At 26.4% G+C, this 27,091-nt stretch overlaps 1 protein-coding gene and 1 long non-coding RNA gene across 5 annotated transcripts in view; one reads left to right on the forward strand and one right to left on the reverse strand.

Annotated features, from left to right (window-relative positions):
• Positions 1–27,091, forward strand: part of LOC107453450 (uncharacterized) — a 103,654-nt gene that overhangs the window by 17,095 nt on the left and 59,468 nt on the right. The gene's annotated exons all lie outside the window — the stretch shown is intronic.
• The window catches only part of LOC107453167 (uncharacterized), a 175,894-nt gene continuing 149,641 nt past the window's right edge, over positions 839–27,091 (reverse strand). For 3 of the 4 annotated variants that reach the window (XM_043040517.3, XM_016069989.4, XM_087165866.1), the window contains one exon: positions 839–5,654. In XM_043040517.3, coding sequence (XP_042896451.1) covers positions 4,090–5,622 — 1,533 coding nt within the window. In that variant the 5' untranslated portion in view covers positions 5,623–5,654 and the 3' untranslated portion in view covers positions 839–4,089. Of the gene's footprint in view, positions 5,655–17,278; positions 18,550–27,091 lie in introns of those variants that run through there. The other variant, XM_016069908.4, reaches the window with a different exon arrangement.

The raw sequence follows: 27,091 nt of genomic DNA on the forward strand, positions 1-27,091 counted from the left end.
TGGACAGCGAGGAGAAAAAGCCTCACTATGCATTTGTTAAAAAACAGCTCTTCCCTATCCTTATATCCCTTTGTGCATATAATTCGTTGCCAGGGTAACGGGCGTAAAATACATTTACGGGTGCGAAGATCCCGTTTATACTGGACAGATATTTTAGGTTGCTTTCTAGTAAAGAAAGAGTAAGGAAATTAAGGATTATTATTTTACGTAGTTATTATTTTTAAAAATGTTTTTAGATAACATTATATGTTAAACAAATTATATTTGTCGATTTGACCAATTGAAAGAAATTAATAAATTAAATTATAAATATATCTCTTTAAAATAAATGCTAACTTTTGAATTTAAGTAACTATATACAATAAGATATTTTTATTTGAGTAAAAAAAAAAAAAAAAAAAAAAAAAAAAATATATATATATATATATATATATATATATATATATATATATATATATATATATATATATATATATATATATATATATATATATATATATATATATATATATATATATATATATATATATATATATATATATATATATATATATATATATAAAAACATTCATTAATAAAAATTTAAAACAGCTGACTATCTGTGATTAATAAAATAAAAAATAATAATGCTTTATCCAAGTTTGGGAAAAAAACTGGCAGGAACATGAGCTGTCAAACCAGTTCAATTGCAAAATCTGCTAACAGTTCTTTAAAAATAAGGAAAATATGATAACCAAATGCATAATTAATAAAATTTTTATTTTAAAAAATTTAAAAATAAACTTATAACTGTTACCAGTAGATTTTGGATGATAGATTTAGTTCGAGTAAATAGTTATTTTTATGAATAATAGCGGTTACGAAGTTATGGTTACAAAGTTAGTAATCTTTAATAAACCTTTAAATGCTGTAATGACATATTGTTTCATTTGCTTATTCTATGATTAAAATAAATTTTCCTTACTTGATCTTTTTCAAAAAGAAAATAAATGTTCAAAAAAAGTTAAAGGAAATGAAGTCATTTCTTTTCATCAAATAAAAGCTAGCTTGAAAACATAATTTTTATACATTATATAATAAGTAATTTAACAATAATGTGATAGTATTAAATTTATACTCAATTTAGGTTTTTTTTCACATCCATTTTAAAAATTTTTGAATTTTTTAAAAAAAAATTTTAGTTTTTGAAAATTTTATTCATTAAAATTAGTTCCTGAGTTCATTGAAATACCTGATATTTCAATATTTTACTTTAAAGAAGAGAAATCTAATACATGTATTTAAATACTGATCATTGTTAGTTAAATCATATGATTAAATAATAAACATTGAGCTAAATATAATAGTAAAGCATATGATTAGACTTCACATTAAAATTGAGCTAATATCTTGTTCTTCTCATCAAATATAAGTGACCAAATTCAATATATTCAAACATTAGAAGACATTTTTTTGAAACATTGAAGTTTGAAGTGTTAAAAAGTAAAAATTAGGGAAAAAAAGGAAGTTTAAATAGTTAATATTTTGAAATTCATAATATATCACCCACAGAAATGTCTAAAGAAAATTAATTTACTGAAGAAATCGTTTACATTATTTGAATATTTTATAAAATCAGAATTAATTAATTTAGCATTTCTAGAAATAAAAATTAATTCCTCGGTATTTTTTTTTAATAAACCTAACAATAAATATAAAAAAGTATAGTCACTTATTTATCCGAGCCAAAACCGAACAAGTATAAAAATGACAGTTAATCATTTAAAGACATAATATTATTCAGGTACGATGCTTATACTTTTAGTAAAGATAAAAGTTTTAAAATATGTTTTTGCTTTATCTAAAATAAATCTTGTGTATACTTAATAAAAATATTATGAAGAAAAATTTAGTGCTTAAAAGCTCATTCCAAACTGGATATTTTAGTTTAAAAGAGCATTTGCGTGACATAGATAACGAATAAATTTCAGCAAGTATTACAGTATATACACAATTGCTGAGAAAAAGAAACGAAATAATATTGTCTTAAATAAAAGAAGTCTTACTTAAATTTCATTGTTATTCAACAGTCAGTAACATGATAAGTGTTAATAAACAAAACAAAATATTTAAATATAAATTACTCTGAAAAATAAGCATATATCGTAATTCATTTGTCATAGGAACTATATAGTATTGACTTTAACATTCAACAACATAAAAAATGAAGAGAAATTCACACTTTTCACAAACATGAACTTTGGAGCAAAAGAACACTTGAACCTTATATTGTTACTTTGCTTTCAGTGAATTTATAATATTTATAAAAAAGAATCCCCGTACCGTACCAGTTACTTTTTTAAACTTGGTACAATATATAAATCTTTAATTTACAAGTTGATGGAGACAAAGTTACTTGTTACATTGATATTTGTATTGTATAGATAAGAATGTATGTAGCGAAAAGCAGAGTAAAAAAATTAAAAGGGTAATTAGATACTTTTAACATTTTAATAAAACACGTTTAAAAGCCGCATATCTATTTTGTTCCCATCCATTTTTATTACTTTTTCTCAGGTGTTACTGATCGATTATGAAATATTATAAATGAATGAAGTATAATAAATTTTTTATTTTAATTTAATGCAACAGTTGAATGCGTGCTTATTTTCGATATATAATATTTTAAATTTGAATTAATATGTAGATTCGAATTTTAAGCAATTAGAACGTATTGATAAAAACAGGTTTAAAAAAAATATATGAAGTTAGAACGATTAGATTTATATAATTCTTATTTACATAAGGATGTTTTGTATCATAATTTTGCTGGCTTTGTTTAGCTTTGTTCCTAGATAAGAGTTGTATTTTGTTAAATTAATAAAGATGTATTTTATTCAGGCCTTAATTGAAAAGTGCAAAATTGAATACGTTGCAGTTCACATAATTTTAAACACCAAAAATTTATAAGCTTGGTTGCTAAAATAAAGGTGTAAGATGTAGAGCAATAGTGTTTCGTGTTTTTACTTAAAAAAAATTACAGAAATTAGATTTGAATTTCACATTTATGCGTGTAATCAATTTTACGTTAATTTCATTTAGAAACATCACAAACTGCACAACTATAAGAAAAAATTTTCGAGTTAATATCTACACCCAGTCACCTGAGAAACAATCATTGTTTTATTCTTACCCAAAATCAAAAGCGCGTCACCTTCAAATGGACAATGGCATGAAATAAATATAAATATATATTCATATATCTAATATTTTTCGTATATATATATATAAAGAATTCTCTCTGGCTAGGTGGAGGTAATAGGTTTTTAGGAAACGTGTGATTATGAAACGCAAACCAGTCTCTGAGTAAGAATTTCCAACCAGAGAAAGACACAAAACTCTGACATCTTATTTCTTTAATAAGATATTCTGAGAGTTTTGATTGAAGTACAAATTAAACTAATAATTTTGATTTACATTAGGAACATAAATGACTGTTGCACAATTTACTTTGCGCTGATTCACTTTCGACGTAGCGTTTTCGTTTTGATTCCCTCTATCACCGAAGTACGGTTGCTTTCTATTCTGGTTGGAAATAACAAATACCTGAGAAGTGTAAAGATTGAAGTATATAAAATTATCTAGCAATAAATATACTTAATGAAAATCATCTATTTAATATCCAGGATATTATCTTTTTGGTCAATCATAAATCTTTCATTTGCACATTGTAAAAAAAAAATCTCTCACCAAATTTGTAAAAAAAGCCATTTCCGTTAATGTAAAACGTCTTAAAAAAACTTGCCTGGAAACCCATCAACTTATCTGGTGTTAACGCATATGAGTGACATTAAGAAGCTCATTACGCTATGGTTTGGACAAACTATGAAATAAAATTTGTGCGTTAGGACCAGCGTTACACCCTATTAAACTTTACAAATAATATCCTGGTGATGTGATAGAAGTAATTCAGAGACTGGAATCGTTATCATAATTTTTCACATTCTCACCCCTTTCTTTGAGGTAGATTTATGGTTCAAGAATATTACGAAGAAAGAACACAAAACCTTACAATTCCTGATGTTTTAAAAATGAATTCTTAAGAATTAATTAGTTAATTTTTAATTTGAGTTGGAGGGCTAGATTACTACTTTCACCTTCGCTATCATATCTGTCACCATTTCTGCGCCTTAAATCCTTTGGATGATGGTGGAAATCATCCTTCCAAGAAACTAAGCGAAGGTGAGAATGGTCGTCTTCTTCACTTTCTGAGTCCAACCCCTCATCCATACAATCATCTTCTTCGTCCACTTCTTCCTCTATTGGTTCTGCCTCCGAATCACTTTTTGAATTCGATAAGTCTAACACGACATCCAATGATGAATGAATATTTGAAGAATGATAATTGTTGTTGTTTTGTTGAGGTATACGAGGCACTATTACAGATACAGAATTGCTTGTAACAGAAGACTGAACTGTCATATCTATGGGGCCTGTTTGCACTTCTTCGTAGTATCTGCCATTCGAGTTCGGTCGCAAGGGAAAATTAGATATATGTCCCAAAGTAAGATGCATCATATGCGCGGCTTGCATATGAGCCGCGGGTGGCTGTATAGGTGGAGAAGTGGGAGAATTACTTCTCTTTATTACAGAGGTTAAACTTACAGGAGGATGAGGGGTAAGATCTGACAGAGGTGTAGATAGTCTTTCTTTGAGGACTGGAGACAGTATAGGAAGAGAATTGGGCAACGGCGTAGGAACTTGGTCATATGCTCTTGGACGACGGCCTCGCCTTGGTCTTCCAATATTGGCTTCATCCCTCGGACATTTGTGATGAACTAAATGATGCCTACGCCTGAAGCGACCCGAACACTTTTTGCAATGAAATGGTTTTATTCCCTCATGGATAAGAAGATGAGCTTTCAACTGATTACTGTCAGAAAATCTTGAGCTACATAAAGTACACGCATAAGGTCGTTCGCCTGTGTGTACTCGTAAGTGCCTACGGAGGTTCGCAACCTGAACAAACTGCCTGTCGCAGTGACTGCAATGGTACGGTTTTTCACCCGTATGGAGACGCATATGTGTCTTTAAATGATGGTCCCTTGTAAATCTCTTACTACACTCTTTGCATTCAAATGGTTTTTCCCCAGTGTGAGTGCGTTCATGATTTTGAAGTACGTGTTTATAACCAAAGGCACGATCGCAGATCTTGCACATAAACTGTTTATCCCGATTTTGACCTCCCTCTGTTTTGATACCCTTTCCAGTTAAATTAGAACTAGTGGAGTGTATGCCACCAACAATAGATTCACCGTTGTTTCCCGGACTTCCACTAGATCCTCGACTCCCATCTAAAAAATTACCAAGAAGTGCATTCGCCAAAGTTGTGCCGTTCATGGGAAGATTCCCATGTTCGGTTTTTATTGATGTCGAAGTTAGTGATGCATTATTCTTCTCAGCTTCATATGTAGCAAGGGCTGTAACACCCATGGATGGAGGTCTATCTGAAAGTATTCTTCGCGGCTGGCTCGATACCATCGACATAGATCCATTGACTTTGCCATTTGACACTGTGCTGTCGGCATCCCTAGAAGTGGGGACGTCATCACAACCAATGTCCCCTTCCGATCCTTCTTTCATTGTCACTTTTCAGCCAGCCGCTTACGCCTCACCTGCAAATAAAAAAAATATTTGTTATGAAAATTGCAGTAAATATAAGCCGTATGTCAAAATGAGCTTTCAGAAAGCAAAGTTAATTTTTCAAAATATAGTAACTGAGGAAAATACTATTATAAACTTAGACTCTCAAACTTAAAAAAGGGAAGGGTTAATACTCGTCTAAAGTATCACTGTAACACCAATGTGGTAATACTTTCAAGCTCTACTTTGTGGAGTGCTTAGAGAGGAGCTCAGGCTCACTTTCAGAGGTTCTGATCGAACCCGCCCAAACTGGAGATTTAACATATCAGATAAAGGTTGAAATTCTCGAAGATTCTAGGCTAAATAAAATATATACTTCTTGAGATTACTTCTCTTCGGATCATGAGATTTAATACTCCTAAATTGTTTATACTTAATTATTGGACAAAACTAATATTTGTACATTTTGAGCATAGCAAAAAAGTTTATGAGGCAGTAAAAAAGTATCTGAAAGCTTTTTAAAATGCCTGAGTGAGTTGATCCCCAAAAATTGATTGTAGCCAATAGGTTAAGTTTGTCTCTTCTCAATTATTCTAGGCTCTTTTTATAACAGTAATTGAAACATTATTTAGATTTTCTGCAGTAATATTAATTTGTTACTTGAAAAATGCTTCGATGCGTCTTAATTTATCAAACTTAATGTTAAATATTGAAAAAAAAAGAACTTAATATTTTAAACATGCAACTGTTATTTTATTTTATTTTTCTTTATAACCGTCGTTGAACAGTCGACCCAATTTTATGGGTTTACGGCTACTAATGTTCAACTCCGTAGCCTTGAAATTTTGAACCCAATCCAGAAGACAAGGGGACCCCGGGATCAAATATTGGGAGAAATTTTGCTTTCGTGGAGGACTTTTTGATGGAGCTAACCCGCATTGCACAAGTGTTTGAAGATTACGTGTTTCTGTAATATATTTTTCCAATTTAGACTTACTTTAATATATATGTACAGTACCCGGCCAAATTATTAGACGCACTATATGATTCTATGTAAAATCCTAATTATCGGGTGATACAATACAGTATTATTGTTTTTAAGCGACTGAAACCGGTTTGCACTTGCTTACTTACGATCGTGTATCAATTGGATAAATTAGACGATACATTATATAAATATTGAATATTTATTATATAAGGCATTATATTGTAAAAATTAGATCGAATTATTAGACACACTGTAGTATTTTAATAATTACATGTTTTGCACGAGTTTATATGCAATACTTTTATATTTAAACATATATGTAATGGGTTTTTATTCAGGTGATTTTTTACATACTTCCTATTTATATTTATTTTTAACGTATAGCATTACAATATTAACCAATTGATATACGAACGTAAACAAGTGCCAACCGGTTTCAGCCTTGTAAAAACAATAAAGCTATATCACCAGAGAATTAAGATTTTACACATAATCTTATAGTGCGTCTAATAACTAGGCCAGGGACTGTGCGAGGACTGTGTGTGTGTTGAACATAATGCTAAATAAAGCTTTTCTATTATTAATGTGACGCAAAAGTTTATTCGAAATATGTTGTTACATATTTTTTTTAAAAAAATAGGATTAGAGTAAATTTCTCTGTGATTAAATTATTTAATCGTCAGAAATAAATAGAACAGATAAAAATATATTCATCAGCAGCAGCGACCAAGATTTAAATGATATTTTTAAAAATTGCTTAATTTCAGGAATAATTAGATGTTGATATGTTGATTGGTGCTGGCAAACACAAATCGAAATAACATTAAGATCTAAAAGGTTTAAAATGGTTGTCACAAAAAGGATTTTAAGAAATTTGCAAAATTCAAAAATAAAATAAAATAATAAATAAAATCCTTGATAGTGTTGTGCGATGCATTATTATTATTTATATTTTTAATGTATAGTATAATTGATAAGTTTTTGTTGTGTATTCGAAGTAAAAAATAGAATAGGAATTAAAACATTTTGTTGTTTAAATACATTCCATCGGTTTAAATTGATAGAAATGTGTTTATCTAGAGAGCATAAAAGAGAAAATTATTACAACATGAGAGAAAATGTCAGAAAAACCCCTCAGGAAACCTAATGCCATATTACTTAATTAAACTCACTAATTAAACTTAAACAAGAAGCGTTGAAACAGTACAAACGCCATAATTATGACAATTACTTTAAAAATAATTTTTATTTACTTGGAAATACACCAAAAATTTATTATTGTTCAAAGTATGCATGATAGTGCCCATTAAATAGCGTGAAAAGGGAAAATTTATTGATTTTTAGCTACTGATAAAATGCGACCATTTGACGTGACTCAAAAAAATGTTATGCCTAGGAAGAATTTATTTCACCACTGCAAATTAAAATGTCAAAAACAAGTGATCTTTGACAATACAAATTCTCATTAAACTTGAATATTGATAACAGAAAATTCAAGGAAAATTTAAGGAAAGAGAGTATAACGTGTTTGACATTACCACAGTTTTGTTCTGAAGTAGTGTAAATATTAAATTTTAAAGCGTACCCAGTATTAAAAGCGGTCTATTTCAATGCTTATAAAATTTGTTTAGTCAGGCTTTTTTAAAATATACAAGGAACAGGGAGACTGATGAAAGAGAATATATATTTAAGATTTCAAGAATTCTCTTAAATAAGGAAAATTGAATTAGTTAACGAAGAGTAATTAAAAATTTTGCGGATTTATGAAATAAGACGATTTGCGGATTTATGAAATAATATTCATAAACGTATTTATACTTATTTCTGAAAAGAATTATTGAAATTGGATAACTTAGAAATCTTTTTTTTAAATCAAGAACTTGAAATTGTAAAGCAACTAAAAAGCGAAAAATATAAAAAAATTATGGCAATTTTTCTTAAAATTATTATTATCATTTTTAACTAAAGGGATCTACTATGAACCACTTGTTCTCTTTTAACTTTTAAGACAAGAAATACCATTTTTTCGAATGAAAAATATGCTTAAATAAAATTTAATTCAAGCACGTATTCTTTACTCAAAATAAATTTATATATATATCAATAGAAAAAGAAGTGCTTGCTAAAAATAAGGTGAATATTAAAAAGTGTGGCTCAATATTTTGAAATTTTAAACTTATGCATTGTAAAAAATACTGAGTAAATTACAGTAAAAAGCACTGGTCCCCTGAGTCCTACTAAAATTCAATTAATTTGAAGAAGTTGAGGTCTTTGACCCCCCATATGTAGTAAATGCATTATTTAAATGTAGCATATTCATAATTAAAAGCTAATATCATTTTAGTTGAAATGATATTTTACTTAGTTTATTTCATCAATTCATGTTCGATAGAATTTTACAAATAGCTTAGAACAAGTATCTTTGGCAATGAATATTAAAAGTATTTTCTCTGTAAATGAAAATTTTTAACAAAATTACAAAACTAATAATCTTTATGGCAAAAATGAGGGTATTCAAAATATTTAATTAACTCTTAAAAGTAATAAGTTCAATGTTTGAAGAAAAGCGAATCTATTAAATATGTAATATATATTGTAAAAAAATGTAATACATATTGTTGTAATGACAACAGTCTGGTAATATGGGCCATTATTACTAGAAGACTATTAAAATAAGATTACTGGAAATCAAGATCTTATTAATAATCGTTAAAAACAATATTAAGGAATTCAAAAAAAATTTTTTTTACTAAATTTTACATAAAATCAATATAAATAAAATTGAGATTTTTTTATTCTGTGTTTTGAATTGAAGAATAATTTTCAACAAGCATCTAATCTTTAATAAAAAACTAATTTTATTTCATCTTCACCCTACCTTTTACTAGAAAAGTAAATCCAAAAGAAAAAAAAATGAGCATAGTATTTACTTTAATTTTATTTTATGTTAAATTTAATTTTATACAATTCTTTTCTCTTAGTTACTAACTTTTAATTCTTATTCATGATCTATGTAATCTTTTTCTATAGATGAATGGTTCGATTTGACTATTGAATATACACACGCTTATACACTGAATTCAAATATTTTAATACTAAGTAATTGTTATATTATACTATCTTTATATCACAGTAAGTATTTAAATCTCATAGAGTCACCATGATTTTTATGATGCCACTATGATAGCCACATTGAATGGCCCTACATTTTACAACAGATGAGATTGCGACAATATAACAATGAGTCTCATTTTCAAATTGTTCAGGAAAGCGACCTTCAAAAGCATTTTTGGTGGGAGAAAGAAACACGATTTCCATATGCACAATAAAATGTTAGAGTATTGTACTGTTATTATACTGAAATTCTGGAAACTTTTAAAGCATATATCTAGAAAAAATACTAAGAAACAGTTCAATGTAAAGGATGAAAAAAATTATATCTTTGAAAAAATAAAAACTGTTCTAATTAATGTCTTTTTATACCCAATTTAGCAGTCAAAAATTAAATACATTAAAAATATATATATAAACAATAAAAACTATAACACTATATTTACAAAAAGAATTTTTACTAAGTATAATGATGGGGCAAATAAATTGGATGTTAGCTAAATACTTTAAAAATATATGTGTTTTTCGTACTGTATTTCAAATTCAAAAATTTGAAATTTAAAAAAAAAATTAACACAATACTGATTATAAAGAACAAAACTAGTATTTTGTAAAGGAAAAACTACGGAAGTTAATTCTTTTTTGTTTAAAACATCTGTCAGGTTGTATTTGTGTTATTGTTAGATATGACTAGCACTAAAATTCAAGAAACTTTTGCATAGAAATAATTTCAAAATTTTTGTAACCAATGCCAAACTAGTGATAAGGCGTAATTCTTAGGATCACGTTCTTTTGGAAATTAATATTTTTATCTAAAAGCAAACTGCAATAAGATTTATAAATATGAATTTAAAAAAATATCTATACATAATAAATAATTTAAAAAATTAATTTTTTAATTTCTTTAAATTAAAATGATGATAAATGATGTTTGATTCTCATGTATTTCAATAATATTGCAATTAGTATGTCACTGTGATACCATGACAAATATCGGTCAATATAATATGATTTTTATGAATTAATTCCTAAAAGTTCATTAACTCATATCATACAAGTTTTTGTTTACGTTTCTTTTGTGTACTTATTTAAAAAGAAAAGTAATAAATGATTGATGTCAGGTAATAATGTAATATACTATATTGTTAACTAATTTCAAGGTATTTAAACTTTTTTTTTACAAAAATTTACATTAAAAAAATTGAGCAACTCATAAAATATTACTATAAGATAACTCGAAATGCTTTTGATAAGTCACTCTTTTTAAACTGAAGATTATCAGAAAATAATTTGAACAGGCAATCATTTCATTTATCTTTGAGCTTAAACAAATTAGCTGATAATTTTCTTTTATATAACAGTTTTAAATAAAAATGGACGTTTTTGATTAAAGTAGACGTTTAGAGCAAAGAAAGTCGGATAACATTTGAAGTACTTTATTGTTATAGTTCACACTATTTTCATATATACCCCATAACTGTCACCATTACGCAAGATATTGACCATGATCTCGCACTATGCAAAACACACTGATGAAGTATTATGAGAAAAACAAATTTATTACCAAAGAGTCAACATGTTGATGCAATGTTATAGGGTCCATTAATATTTTAGGAAACGAAAATGCAAAGCCATTAAAAAAATATTACTCATAAGAATCATTAATATTTAATTTTAAAAAACTAAGTGTATACATATTTTGAAAAAAAAATTGTTTGTAAAAAATAAAAGTATGGAAATTTAAGACACAAGTTTGGAAATTTGGAACAAAAGCCAAAACTGCCGCCAAATCAATACATACTTAAAAAAAAAAATTTAGTCAATTTTAGCTAAAACTAATTTAGTTTAAGGTAAAAGGAGTAATTTTTAGAATTTTCATAATTTCTTATGTAAATGGAAATTTGAAATAAAAAATAAATAAAATAAATATCACGATAAAAGTTGACAATTTATAATCTGAATAGGCTTTATTTGCTTACACATTGGTTACTTACTTTGATATTTACGCCGTGAGGAACACTATAAATAATCTAACTAATCTATTTACAATGCGTAAAAAGTATCTTTTTCAGTATAATATTTTTAAAGGAAGAAAAAAATTTACCTAAAATCTATTGTAAGGGAAGGACCGGAATTAATGTTGTTTTTGCATTGATATTTAAAGTAATTAAGTTATCAAAATAGAATGATTATAGTTGGTTTTTTTATACTAAACTTTATTTGATTTATCACGAATGAAATTAAAATTTGGGCAACATTTTTGACGTGCTATTTTAAAGTTTTAAATTAAAATCCATGAAAAAAAAATTATCCTAAATTTGACTGAAAAATGCTTACTTATTACCGGAGAAATTATCGGATTTTTAGGGAACTATTCACAAATTTTTAAATTTGTTTATTGGTCTATTTATACTATAAATAAAGGGATCAAGATTTAAGAAAATGGTTTAAAAATTTTGTAAGATAAAAAGAAATAATTTGTCCATTATAATAAAATTACTAAGTTTATAAAGAAATAAAACTTCATAAGTTTGTTTTTAGTTGCATGATATATTATTATTTAAAATTTCAACTAAATAAAAGAAAGCAAAACAGCTGTAGCAGTTTGTTTTTATTCACAAAATGTTTTGTAGGAAAAATTATCAAAATTGCCTTGTTTTACTGCCATATTTTTTCAAAATATAAATATATTTAGTTCAATACTAAGATATAAACTAAATTTATTACTTAGTGCTTGCATGATGTATAAAGCAATGCAAAACTAACATCTTAAACATTTAGCTCAGAATAAGAACTTTATAAATGATAAGAATTCTTAAATTCAAATTCAACAACTCTTTTAATTTGACATATTTTTTGAAACAATATATACTTTTTATGGATTTAAATGTATATTTCAAGTTACTGATTTACTTTTTTTATAAACTTATCAAAATAAATCATATACAATATTTTCTGAAAAGATTTATCATGCAAAATTTTTAAAAAAAGCATTAAGTAACAGATTTTATAAAGCGAATTAATATTCACGAATATTTATGGTTTTGTCTTGTATTATGCTTCACGTTTTAACATGAATTTAGTTTTTTTTTTCAATCTACTTTTAATGTCACGCATGACAAAACAAAAAAATAATAATGTAAAATGCAAAAAGCCAAAGTATCCACATTTTATAAAAAACAAAATAAATTTATTTATTTTAGCAAAAGAGACTTAAAAAAAAAAAAAAAAAAAAAAAAAAACACGCACACACAAAAGCATGTAAAGTTTATGAAAATGGATTTTTTCATTTTTCCTTCGTCATTAAAGTCATAATTTCATAATCCAGTTCGATTTCATTAAAACGTATGTCGGTCAACTGACTGCAAACAAATTACATCCTAATAAATTAAACTATATAAAGGTCTAAACGTATTTTAATTCTTTTTAAATGATTTTCTTAAATAAAAAGTTAATAATTAAACATAAATCCTCTCATGAAATTATTTTGAAATTTTATTATTTAAAAACCGTCTCATTGTTAAAACAGGAGTAGAAATAAATTTTATATCACTTCTATTTCAACTTATGCTTTTAAGTTTTAAGTATAAATTTGAGTAACAATATTTTTTTAGAAAAAGGTTAATATTCAAACTAAGTAAATCAATAATTAACAAAATATGAAAATTAATTATTTTACAAGTTTAAACTAAGTAAATAAATCAAGTAAATTTCGACTTAATGTTTGCCTTGTTCAATGCTAGGTTCTTCCAATTATCTTACAAGTTTTTACTTTTTTGAGATTTTTAAAATTTATTTTTTTATTTTATTAAATGAGTATTTTAAATGAAAGAAAGCTCTTAATTTAGCTACGAAGCTCTTTCAAGCCTTATTGCTAATAAATTCAAGGCGAATCATTCAGACGAAATTTAAATATAGATTTTTTTTGTTGCTCTTAGAAAAAAAATTCTTATTGTTTCGAACTTTGAAATCAGTACTGAATGTTAATGATTTAATGTCTGATTTCTTTACTTAAAATATCGGCTGAACTAATTAACTAGTAAATTTAAAGTCACCTCTTCAAACCAATAAGAATAAGTCCTAGAACATGAAGATAGAAGATAGATTAAAAGTTATTCATAGTGTTCCGTTCCTTTTTTTTTTTTTTTTTTTTTTTAGCATACTGTACATTAAAGTTAATAATTGACAAATTTTAATATTAAAAATTCTTAAAAAAAGTTTTCTTTTCTAAAAAAATCCGAGTTGTTCTAAAATCAGTCTTACATTCATTTTTTTCTATTTACAATATTAAATAATTCATTCATTAAATGACTATTTCATTAATTGATAAAGTAAATAATTCATTTTGAGTTGTTTAGTGAAAAATAAATGATGCTTAGAAATAGTTCGTAGCTAAGATTTAAATTTCTGATCAAAGCTAATCAAATTTATTTTAAAGTTACTGATTCCCTTCGTGTTGATTAGTAAAGTAACTAATTTTATTTATTGTTTACTCTATTTAAGAGAACCTTCTTATATTCGTTGAAAATGATCTGCTGTTGAAGAGAGAGAATTTCGAGATTTCATATCAAAGTAACATTTTACAATTAACAATTTTAATTTTTTTAAATCTCAAGTAAATACATTATACAGAAGTTAATTTATTTATCGATTATAACGAAGATTATTTACTACGGATGATTAAACAAAGCTTTATTATCCATTAATAGATGATTTTCAAAATGTTTTTCAACAAGAGAGAGACAGAGATAGTTATTTTTATGATTTTAAAACTGCATTTGTACTAAATGACTAAAAAGTAACTAATTTATTTACTAATTAATGCTAAATTAACTATTAATTTTTATGTGTTGTTAGGTAAAAAAAATTATCTTATACATTGATGGTAAACAAAAATATCTCTTACATTGATAAGTCACGTTTCAAAACGAAACAGAAATTTAGATTTAAGATAAAAAATAAATTTTATTATTATTTCTTAAGTACAAATATTTTACTATGGGAATGCAACTACAGTGCTTATTCTAATATAAATCTTTTCGTTGAAACAAAGTTGAGAGTGTGAATAATGAGTCATGGCATTCTGAAATATTGTTTTGACAATAAGGGATTTAGATAAATGAATTCGTTAAATATTTCAAAAACATCAAGAATAAATTGTTTAAAAACAAAAAATTTAAATATATCTTTTAGAATGTGTTTCAGAAATTTATGTAGATTACAGTTCTAAAATGTATGATACACATAAATTATTTATATAAATATAAATTAATATATGAATTAAATGTATGAATTTATGACTAGCTAACTTGTTATACTATACAAAGTGTTATATTAATTAAATTTAAACTCAGGTATACGTTTTTTTTTAATTATATATTTTTTTAAAAATACATATTGAAATTCTAAACATCAGTAAATAAGTTTTACACTTTACATAATTATTCCTTAATGCAATCATGTAATTCTAAAAAGAATATATTTTACAACGTTTGCATTATATTAATGTGTTATTAATGATAAATTACTTTAATACACAGAAAATTCTTATGATTAAAAAAAAATAGTTCAAAACATTTAAACTGAAATCATAATTTACATATTAATGTTAAAGTTACATATTAATCTATTAGTCGAATTAAATATTCAACTAATTTAGAATAGAACTGAAAATCATTTTTCTACTTAAATAGAGCAGTATTTTTTAAAACAAGTATTTTTTTCCAAGTATTATATATATGTTGAAGCCAGTAAGTAAGACAAAAACATTCGTAACAACACTTTGTTGTTTTTTCACTAATAAAAAAAATTCTGCTTAATAAAATAATGAAAACATTTATCGAAACACTTTCTTAACCAGACTTTGAAAAGAATTTAGTTTTGTACAATCATAAAAATGATATGAAATATGTCACAAGAAAATCGTGCAGAGTGCTCTTTTCTAACTTATAACTAAAATTTTAAGTTTGAAAATATTGAAAAATGTTTGCAAGAAACATGCTTATTTTTTCCAAACAGTGAAAAGAAGTTATTGGTTTCTGCGCAATTATATAAATGTTTCCTAAGCCTACATTAATATTACGAATTTTATAATTACAACTTTTGCAAAAATTCAAGAAAAAATTTGCACGCTTACAATATGCTTTTCTTCTCCTCTTAAGTTTATTGAACATTGCAAAAGGAATGCAAATAATGTTTAAATTTATCATTTTTTTCTCTTCATACAGAAACTGATGGATATTTATTTACAAGAATTAATTATAGTTTATTTGCTTAGTTATTTTTAAAAACCGAACTTTAAAAAAATGCTTATATCAAAGGCAGAAAACGTTGTTGCAAAGTCGAGTGATGTTAGTTGCTTTGTAAAATATGCTCATAAACAATCCTAATCTTGACTAAAATGTATGCATATTGCTCAAAATGTATGTCATAAAGAATAAAAGTACAATATTTAATGTAGTTAAATGTATATAGATCTATAATATATAGATTAATGTTTATAAATCTATTATATTGCATAAATCTGTTGTATGAATATAACGACGCACATATTTCGATTCTTTTTTTCAAAATATATACATTGTTCTTCCTTCTTTTTTTTTTTTTTTTTTTTTTTTTTTTTTTTTTTTTTTTACAATCTAAAATTGATATTATTTATAAACAAGGGTCACTAAATAAGCTATTTAATACTTCCTATTTTAATTTAGTAGTTACTTACATTAACATACCTCAGGGAAAAAAGGGTCAAGTTATATTTAGGTAAATGTTCATTGGAGATTTTGATGTCATTTGCAGAAAAAATCCTCTCCATCAAATCGTACAAAAGATTATTACCGAATTTTATTTCAGAACTCATCTCTTTAATAAAAGTAGGTAAAAAATAGTCATTATTGAATTTCAAACCTTTGTTTTAGACATTTTAAAATGACTTTATGTGTATATAATGAAAACAAAGAAAAATATAAATAGACGCTGACCATTCTGATTTATTTCAATGAAAATTAACTGATTTTTAAAACAAAATAATTGAATAAAGTAATATATATATAGTAAGGAAATAAATAAAAAGTTTTATGAATTAATTAATATCAGAGACATACATATATATATTTCTACCGTGCAACCAATGAAAAAGAATTGTTAAAATCTTGAATTGTATTGAAGAAAATTTGTAACTTCCTATTTATAAATTTTAAATAGTAAGGCAATTTATAAAATAACTTCAAAAGTGTTTGAAAAATTTAAACTATTTGAAATAAATTTGTGTAAAAAACATAGAATTTTTAGCACACAAATTTCCAAGTTAATGCACGAGATATTTCGTTGTCTATGAAATTACCACGTAAAAACAAAGTTAGTTTTCTAAACTTGAGAATTTTCATAAATTTTAAAATAAAATTTGTTCGACAGTTTTAATTTGAATTAATTTCTTTCGCAAATATATTCAAAAATATATTTGTAGTACCAATTTTCAAAACATTGATGTCTTAGGCGGAAAAAAAAAATTTGGTCAATAGTCCATCCGATAATACCATAATCAAACAGATAATCACATACCTTCTCCACGTCTCTATCAGCTGCGATCGGAGCCGCCATAGTCCATTTCAGCCCTTCAGTTCATTTCCATTTATACACGTGCACTTAATATTCGCCAGTATTTTTTTAAAAAATTCACAATTCCAAATTTCTTTTCTTTTACACTCGAGTTACCATTTCAGATGTTGTCTTCTTGCAATTTCTTTCTCTTTTAGTTTGTTTCACTGCACGCTTTCTCACTCCAAACCCAGTTCAAACTTCTCACCCCCTCCGTTCCAGCTCTTTCCTTTCTCTACTGAGCTTTTTTCCTGGCGTAACGGAGTGAGGAGACAAAAAATGGGGGTCGTAGGCATACGACAGACCCCTCGTAGCCAATAAGAGACAGCCTTCTTTCGTTTCCTCCAATGATGGTACGTGCGAACTTGCGTTTCGGGCCAATAGGGGTGTGGGGTTTTGGGATTCCCTCATATCTCCACCTACTAGTTTTGATTTATTTTCTATTTTTCTTCCCTATTCCCTCTGTTTATGCATCTAAACGTGAAGGTGACAAATTCTCTTTTTTACAGACGCTGTCGTGGAATCTTGCTTTTTACCATCAGTATTTATTTGTTTCATGATATTAGGCTACCTGATATTTGGATAGAATGAAGCTCATTTTAATTGGAGGTTTCCGATTCTGCTTGTCTAAACTCTTTTTTTCTGTTTAAATTTAAGGTAGCATTAGTCCTTATTATGAAGTGTGCAACAATGAGTAATGTGGTTTTTATTAATTGTTTAATTAAAATCTATTCTGGGAGTTTGAAGTGTTGAGTTTACTATTAGGTTGTTAAATAAACAATTGATAAAGGATTTTAATAAGAATAATTCATGATGAGGATTGCTAGATATTCTGGGAATCAATTACCACATTCAACTCTTTTTGGCATGATTATTATTATATCATTGTCCTATTTGTTGGTAGCTTCAAAAATTTAAGAAAAAAAAATGCGATGAAAGAGTACACTAAAAATGTCGATACACATTACATTTTTTAAATTGTTTATTTTCAGGATAGCAGGGTAAGAAATCAAAATGGAAGCACATTTCAAATAGAATCCAAATGGGAGCAAATTAATTCAAATTATTGTTCACTATTAAGAATAAACTCTTTACTAATAAATAAAGTGCTTAATATAATTTTTTAGCTCATTAAACTCATTATGATTTTCCTAATTTTATGATATTCCTCATTTTTAATTGATAGTTCTAGTTAGTATTATTTTAATATAGTTCTTCGTTTGAATTGGATAACATTTTATAAAAAAAATGTTGTGGCCATTAGCTTATTTTTAAAATAATTTAATTAGACGCATATCTACTCAACTGAAATTTTTAATAACACAAACACATATTATGTATTTATATGGATAAGTTTATTATTGCTCTAAAAATTGAAGTAAAAAAATTGAATTTCTTTTGCTGCATCATTAATTTTGCTTTCATAAAATTTAAAGTATTTTATACTTAATTGTAATGTACACATTGATCAAAATTTAAAAAAAAAAAAAAAAAAAAAAAATACTAAGTTTGGAAACATTGAGCTTTCACATTTCTACTAATTGATTGTTTAACGTGGTAGTCGGCATACTATGCTACATGTGACATTTGTATGATCCAAGAGGTGCTTGCATTTGAAATTAGTGTAGAAGAGAATTTGGCGATCACTGGTTTAGAGAATTTAAGAAATGTCTTTTGAACAAAACTATCTCTAAAAAAATTTCTGTAACGATTTCAGATAGAGAAACAAAATAATTTTCTTTTGAAGTAACTCTTGCTTCAAAAAGAGAAGGGGTGGAGAATCATAAGGAACAAAAATTGGAGAGCATAAAAACATCTTCAATTCTTCGAAAAAACAAAGTTTTATTCTGCTCTACAAGCAATTATCTTCCTCCATTTCCTTTTATATTTCTTTTCTTTTACTCTAGAACATTTAATGTTTATTTCCAAAAGTTCTCCTTAAACGGTAATCAGCGAGGGAATTTTTTTATTCTCCTCTCTTTCCCCATTTCTGTGCTTTCTTCTTAGAGCCAAAGCATGACGCACTGGCAGGCTTCTCATCAATCAGAGGGTGGTGGTGGTAGAGGATAGAAAAATCGAGATGGGGGTCTCGTGGATTTAGTTTTGCACCCTCTCTCCCCTCCCCAGTAAGCAGCACCCCACCCTAAAAAACTCCGTACTCATTTGCAGAATGCGCGTCACTCGGTAGTGGAAAACCACAAGATACAAAGAACTGTTGGATGCCTTTTCACTGTAGATCGACAATCAAATGAGTCTAGAGGGAAATTACGACGCTGCTGAGGAGAACAAATAAATGGAAAATCAATGGCCTACGCCAAACACAACTTTCAACAGTACAACTATGAAATGTATAGACTTTAAATGAAGATTTCATTTTTCCGTTTGGCAACAGTTTCAATTTACATCATCATTTATATTACACGTAAAACTAACTTTTTTCTCTTTCAAAATCAATCCTTCGTATTCTCTATGTTTTTCGACAAGCACATTATAGTTCACACTATGATAATGTAGATTTCAATTTTCTTTTTGGTAACTGTTGCTTAGCCGTAGTTGCTTCCTAAATTATACTCTTATGAACTCCTTTGAATTACTAACCCCTTTGAATTCTGCATATCTTCAGCAAGCGCATTGTTATACTATGGTAATGAAGATTTTATCTTCTTTTTGGTATCAATTGATATATTTCAAGCATCAATTTTCCACATCTACTGCACCCAAAATTAATTTTGTTTTCCAAATACAATCCTTTGAATTTCTAAAAACCTTTTTTTTTTTTGCTGCAATAAGTTCTGGCAGATTGTAGATATATAATGAATATTAAGGAAATAATCCTTATTTACTTATTTAATATCATGTATCTACAATCCTTAAGGCTTAATATCAACTTTTAGAGGTTTAGCTTAAAGGAATGTAAATATATAATATTGAAGAAATAAAGGATGTAATACATACTGCATAAGAAAATTTTTTTTTTCGTTGCTGTTGTTATGTTCTTCAGAAATATTTTTTTTGAAAACATAGTCAGAATAAAATTGATGTTAAATGCTTTAGAAATGAATTTTATACTTAAAATGCTGTCATGCCATGTAAATTCCACGTACAGTTCTAATGCGAGGTTGTAAAATTACACTAATAATAATAATAAAAAATTAATCGAGACAAATAAAAAGAAAGATTAATTTCTCAAAGCTTGTTTTTTTTAATGAAGTATTTAATTTCGTAGAAATCATTTTAAGATAAAAAAATCTACGCAATAAATGAATAAAAACTGCGTATTCAGAATATTTTAGCACATTACTAAAAACTAATGATAATAATATAATAATAATAATAATAATATATATATATATATATATATATATATATATATATATATATATATATATATATATATATATATATATATATATATATATATATATATATATATATATATATATATATATATTATATATATATATATATATATATATATATATATATATATATATATATATTAATAATGTATTAGACCAGCTAGAACAACTTAAATAAGCTGTTCTAGCTGGTCTAATACAGTTATTTATTCCCATGATGTGCTTCAAACAAGTTAGGAAATACTCTGTATTGAGGTGTTGACAACTATTGCCAACAAGTGATCCATGAGGATAAAAAAAGGGGTGTGAGATTAATCCTTTTGGAGGTAGAGAAGGGGTGAGATATGCAGTGACGCTTGAAATTGAAACTCCTATTATGTGTTTAGTGGTAAAGGGTTTCTTTTTTTTCTATCCTTTTTTTACAACTAAATCTGTCCGCTCAGCAGGAAGTTAGAAATTAACCCCTTCCCACTATTATACGCCTCCTAACCCTTCTGATGTATTACCCCTTCGGGTCTTATTTCGATATTAGTGTCTGCAGCAACGCTAGGGTCGCGTGCTGGCGTTAAATTGGCGTGAAAGAGGATAAAAAAAAAAAAAAAAAAAACGTGAGATGTAAGCCATTGGTGTATTAACCCTATAATGCTTGAATTTAGGAGAATTTTATGAGGGAGAAAAATTTTTTAAAAAAAAATAATAAATATGAAATTTGTGTTAATAACACACTATGTATACATAAATGAAAATTAACAATTATTAATTTTGAATGTTAAAAGCCCACTGTTAGAAATTTCAGATTTTATCACTATAATATCGTTAAAATTTGTCGTGACTTTACTATGGTTCCAAGCTGTACTATTAAAAACAACACCTTTATTAAGGTTAAATTTGAGTGATATTATGATTCAAAAAGCTGAAACTTATTTTCTCCTGAGAGAGCATACTAAATAAAATTAAGATTAAAATTTTCTTGTTTTAGAAAATTTTATGGTCGACTGTAGGAACAAAAGTTATTAGCATTCAGTTAAGTTGGTTTTTACTGACAAATTTTTTTTATAAAAGAAAAAAAACTATTTGATGTTTACGTAGAAGGTAAAGCGGATTCCTTTACAATTCTCCTAAATATTCTTTTTCCAGCTTCTCAATACCAGGATAGGATTCCATTTTAATAACATGGGTGCATCTAATATAGTTAATTCCTTTTTTCTTTTCAAAATTAATTCTCATATAAATAAATGTTTTTTCTTTGATAAAACTGCATTTCAGCCTAATGAAGTATTTTTGTTTCTATAGATCAAAATCATAATAAGTTTAAAATATAAAATGAATTTGTAACAATATTAATTATCGCTAAAAATAAATTTTAAATTCAAAGAATATCTAAAATATACTGAAAATGTCTAGCAAATTTACAAGGCATGCTGCAAAAGTAAAAGATATGAAACTGTACTTCACTCATTGGATAGTACTGGTTGACATTACTTAAAATTCCCATTCTGTTTTAGTCTTAAATTAATCGCGTTTAAGACTAAACAAGATTACAGTGAAGTATCGAAACTACACAAGTTTGACTTCATATTTATTACATTGTCAATACACGTAATTAAGACCATTTGTGGTGCTTATTTTTCAAATAGCTCGTAATTGGGATGCTTTGATTTGACTTGTGTTAGGGCCATATTGAGAATTCTGTACATTAATTTGAAAATGATGCGCCATTTTCTCTTAGTCATATCGTAAACATGTAAAAAAAGTAATCATGGTTATGTATCTAAAACGTAAGATGAAAAATAAAAACACATAAAATAAATAAAAAAATATTGATTTTTGTAATGAAAAAGAAGAGATTTTGATTTGTTTTTAAAATGCATAGTTTAATAGAAATATAACGTTAAAGTAAATTAAACTAACACAATTTACTGATTATTATTATAATCAGTGTCGTTAATATAGTATCATTATAAGTGAAATTGAATGATATATTCATACACGATAGTTCAGAATATGATATGAGATTTTGATGTGCATTTCAAATATACATTAGTAATACAAATTAAAAGTGTTTATTGACAATTTTTTAAAATGGTCAAATGTGCTATGTTTACATAAATAATATTGCACGATATAATATTTTTATATACGATATTTCATGATATGATTACATTTGTAATACGAAAAGATGTTATTGCAAGTTTCAGAGCTCTGGAAACTTTAAAACTATGGATCATAAAATCGTAACTCAAAATGTTAAAAAAAAAATTAAATAAACTTATTATTTATTTTTTTATCTTTAACATACAATTCTCATCTACATTAATAACACACTTTACATCTATGTGAATGAATTCTTCTAAAAATTTTCTATTTGGAAAAGGTACTCGGTTAAAAAAAGTTTAAGACATTTATCATCTTAAAATAACAAGAAAAAAAGTCTTTTTTTTTAAATACAGTCCTAAAAAAAAAATTAAAAAAAAAATTATATTGCGTCAAATTTACTAAAATATTTTTTTAGATATTTATTCGTTATGTGACGAACTATTAAAAACAAGTTACCAATATTAATCTCTTGTATTATTTTTCGAAAACATAATCAGTTATATTTTTAAAAAAAATCATATTTTTCTCTCTGTAAAATTTTGTATGCGTTTTGATAAAAAAGAAAAAAAAGATGTATAATTTTGAAACGAGTGAAGCCAAAAAAGCGATAAATATCTTCCTCCACATTGATCAAGTCTTCAACCGGGTGTGTGATGCCTTATAGCGATATTGCATAACCCATTCACTTGTACCAGAACAGTTTTTTTTTTCTTCCCTTCCTCCTGGATTTTTATTATTAGTTTTTTTTTTCTGTCAACTTTTTCAACCGTGAAAGTGATAAAGCATCTGCACGCGCAATATTTTTTGTCTATGAATTGAAAGTGAAATGTTTCAAACATTCATTACCGAAAACCCTTTGGCAATATACGGGATTTTTTTTTTTAACCCAACTTTCTGTTTTATTATTTTTTATCCGAACAATTTAATGCCATAAGATACAAGGTTAATGTTAACAAGGCAGTAGGTCAGTAGAGGCTTGTTGTTAAATGGGATGTCTGACTTTTTTTTTTCCTTGTTAAGGAAATGAAACGGGTGAATAATTTTTTTATTGATGAAATGTTAATTGATTAAATAAGATAAATTTTTCAGTTGTTATTACTTTATTATATTATTTTATATTGTAATTCATAGTAATTTTAACTCATAGTAATGTGTTTTAAAACAAAAATTTATGTTGTTAATATAATTTTGCTTTTTGAAACCAAATCAATCAGCTTGATATTTTAACTCAGATGCTTTTTACTAAAAAGGTTTAGTATAAACTGCTTACTAAAATAAATTATGTTTATCGAAAGGGTCTATAAATACTTCGCCTAAAATTATTTTTCATGTTAAATGTCTTATATGATATTTTTAAATAAATATCTTATTAAATTAAATGTTCAAATTAGTATTTTATAATATATTGCAAATATTAATGTCAATTTTTCATTCTCATTAATTCTGTGTTCTACTATATTTTAATTTAACTGATTAACTATCGAGAAAGAAATGTGTTAACTTTAATTTAATTTTCGTTATTTTTTTAGGAAGAACTTTGGAAATAAAAGTGTAATATGCTCTTATCATTTGTCGGTGCTTTTAGGCATCAAAGGGTATTTTCTTGGAATCAAATTTAAAAGGACCCGCATAAAAAGGGATTTAAGGAATATTGGTGTCCTCACAGTGAAGTTTTTTTATCTTCATTTTTACATAATTTGATTGTATGAATGAGTGATAATATTTTTCTAAAGGTATTACTTAACGTTTATAAATGTGCAAACGACACATATTTTCTAATAAATATTAAATTTATAAGCTAATCGTTTGAGCATTAAAGAAGTCACAACATTTTGAAAAAGGAAAAACATTGTTTTCGAAAAGACACCAAAGACACAATATTTTCATCACTTTCATCATTCAAGCAATGATGAAATGTGCCTTTTTTAAAAAAATAAATAAAAATAAAATAAAGACATGTTTAAAACTTTTGTTCAAAATTTATTATTAATAAGTTCTTTCTATGCATGCAAAGCTTTGCATTCCTTTTTGCATTATTCAGAAATTTCTGCTACTTTGTTAAAGTGCTCATTTTTAGCAGATCTTAGACTTACATCACTCTTAGATATTATCTAACTTCATGGATGACATGTATAATTTACTTTCGGCACAAATAACAAAATTGGTTAAAAAAAAGAAAAAACTGAGCTTCATTTAATAATGTGAAGAAACTGGTCCGAGATCTTAAATGAAGCGGAATTTATGAGAAATATTTGTTTTGAATAAAAATATTCTTTTCTAAACATAGATTAAACTTTTAAAATCTTTTGAACATAATTAAAAAGAAGCTTACCTGCCGTTTTGAACTCTAGAACATTGCTGTTACAACTTAGACACTTTTAGCCACTTTAACTGTTGATGTCTGTCAGGTAAAGCGTTTAAAACCGCAAACTTTTCTGAGAATTTAATCTTCTCAACTCTTGAATTGATTATCAGACTAAGTTTTTTTCAAATTTCCGCAGAGTTTATTATACTTAGGATTTAAAATAAATTTTAATGTAAGAGCCTAAGAGAAAAATAAAATGCTTTACAATGTTAAAATGTAAAGCATTATATTTTGCAGAGATTGCCAAGTCAACGATGAAAAAACTAACTTTCTTCTAGGTACAGAAAAATGATCGTGTCGATTTATTTACAATTCAGTTTCAAAAAAGATGGGGATTGGAAGGTCGAGTTTATTTACCATTTTTGTTACATTCAAGTCAAAATGTAGGTCAGTGATAGGGGAATTTGGAAGGGTGAGAATCGTATGGTCTCGATACAGGCTATTTTACCATCACCCGTACTAGATTTTATTACCCTTTTCGAGATGTAAACATAAAAAAGTTCTCGCACTTCTTCGATTCCACCCTTCTCCACTGTTACAAAGTAAGAGCTAGATCCAAAAACATATTTTGATGACAAACATGTTAGTAGGCTACTTGATCGTAAACACCACCAGAGGGGATGAAAAGAGCCTGAACATGAAATTTCTCTTATGTTCTCCCCCCTTTTACTATTCACCATTCTCCTCCCCCTGTCAACGTTCAAGATGCTCCATCAAAGTGCAACGTACATACTAAGTGATGTGTATAACTCTCTGCTTTTTAGTCACCTTGGCGATTAGAGTATGCATTTTGCTAATTAATACATAATAGCTATTTGCAACTCATGGATTTCCATTACCTTTTTTATGAAATACACGAGGAATTACAATCTGATATTCCACGTGCGAGAAGTAAGTTGTTAACTCCAATTTTTTTTGTATTCACCAAGGATCTTTTTTTAATATTCAAAACAGCGGTAGTAGAGGCTCTGAAGTTTTTTTTTTTTTTTTTTTTTTTTTTTTTTTAAATAAAGAGAGAAACGTTTAACGAAATTAAAAATTTTTAATTAAAAAGTTAAATTTTTTCCTACTTGTTGGCTTTTCTTATCGCATTAATTGAGTAATTTAATAACGTAACTAAAATATAAAATGATAATTTACATTAAAAAATTTCATGTACTTAACTAAATATCAAAGCGTAATTAAAAAATTTAAAAACAAAATTTTTATGATATTAAATTATACATCAGAAAATGCAAATTAAATCATTATACCAAATTTTGGAAAAGTTGTAAAATTTCTCGTTCTCATGCAGTTTGCCGCATACAATTCGAATGGCAACATTATTTTTTATAGATTTTGAAAGATAATGATGATACTTTGCAACTAATACGAGGGAAAAAAATCGGTAATAAAATATTTTAAGGGATAAATTATTTTTGGTCTAAATAAAAAGTATATCGGGGGTTTGTTTTTAGATTAAAATTATTTTTAAATATATTTGTAAAAAATTCATCTTTTATTTACGTAACAAATTTTATTAAAATTTGGGATCACTTCAAACTAGCCAGGATATTGTGCAAAATTTCGCAGTAGCAGTAAAAAAGAGTAACAAACACAGTTAAAAATACTTAAATATATCGCATTTTGAGGTCTATGTCTAATTTGTTTTTAAAAATTTGAACAGCGAAAAAATTATGACTAAAAAAACTGCTTTTAACGGGGTTGTAAATTTGCAATATAATTGGGTAAATTCTAATATAATTTTTCAATAGTTTTTTTTAATCTAATTTCTTTTTGAAAAATAATTTGATTAAGTCAAAATAATGTAATTAAGGTAGAAGTAAGAAAAAAAATATTGAATAATGTTGATAACTCAACATCATTCAATATTTTTTAAAGATACCAATTTTGAAACTTGGTTTCACGTGTATGTCGCCCAGGAGGAATACCTTCTATATGCGTTCTATGCTTAAA

This window comes from Parasteatoda tepidariorum, chromosome 6 (genome assembly GCF_982258835.1).
Source record: "Parasteatoda tepidariorum strain Cologne lab strain chromosome 6, Ptep-v5.0, whole genome shotgun sequence".
NCBI lineage: Eukaryota > Metazoa > Arthropoda > Arachnida > Araneae > Theridiidae > Parasteatoda > Parasteatoda tepidariorum.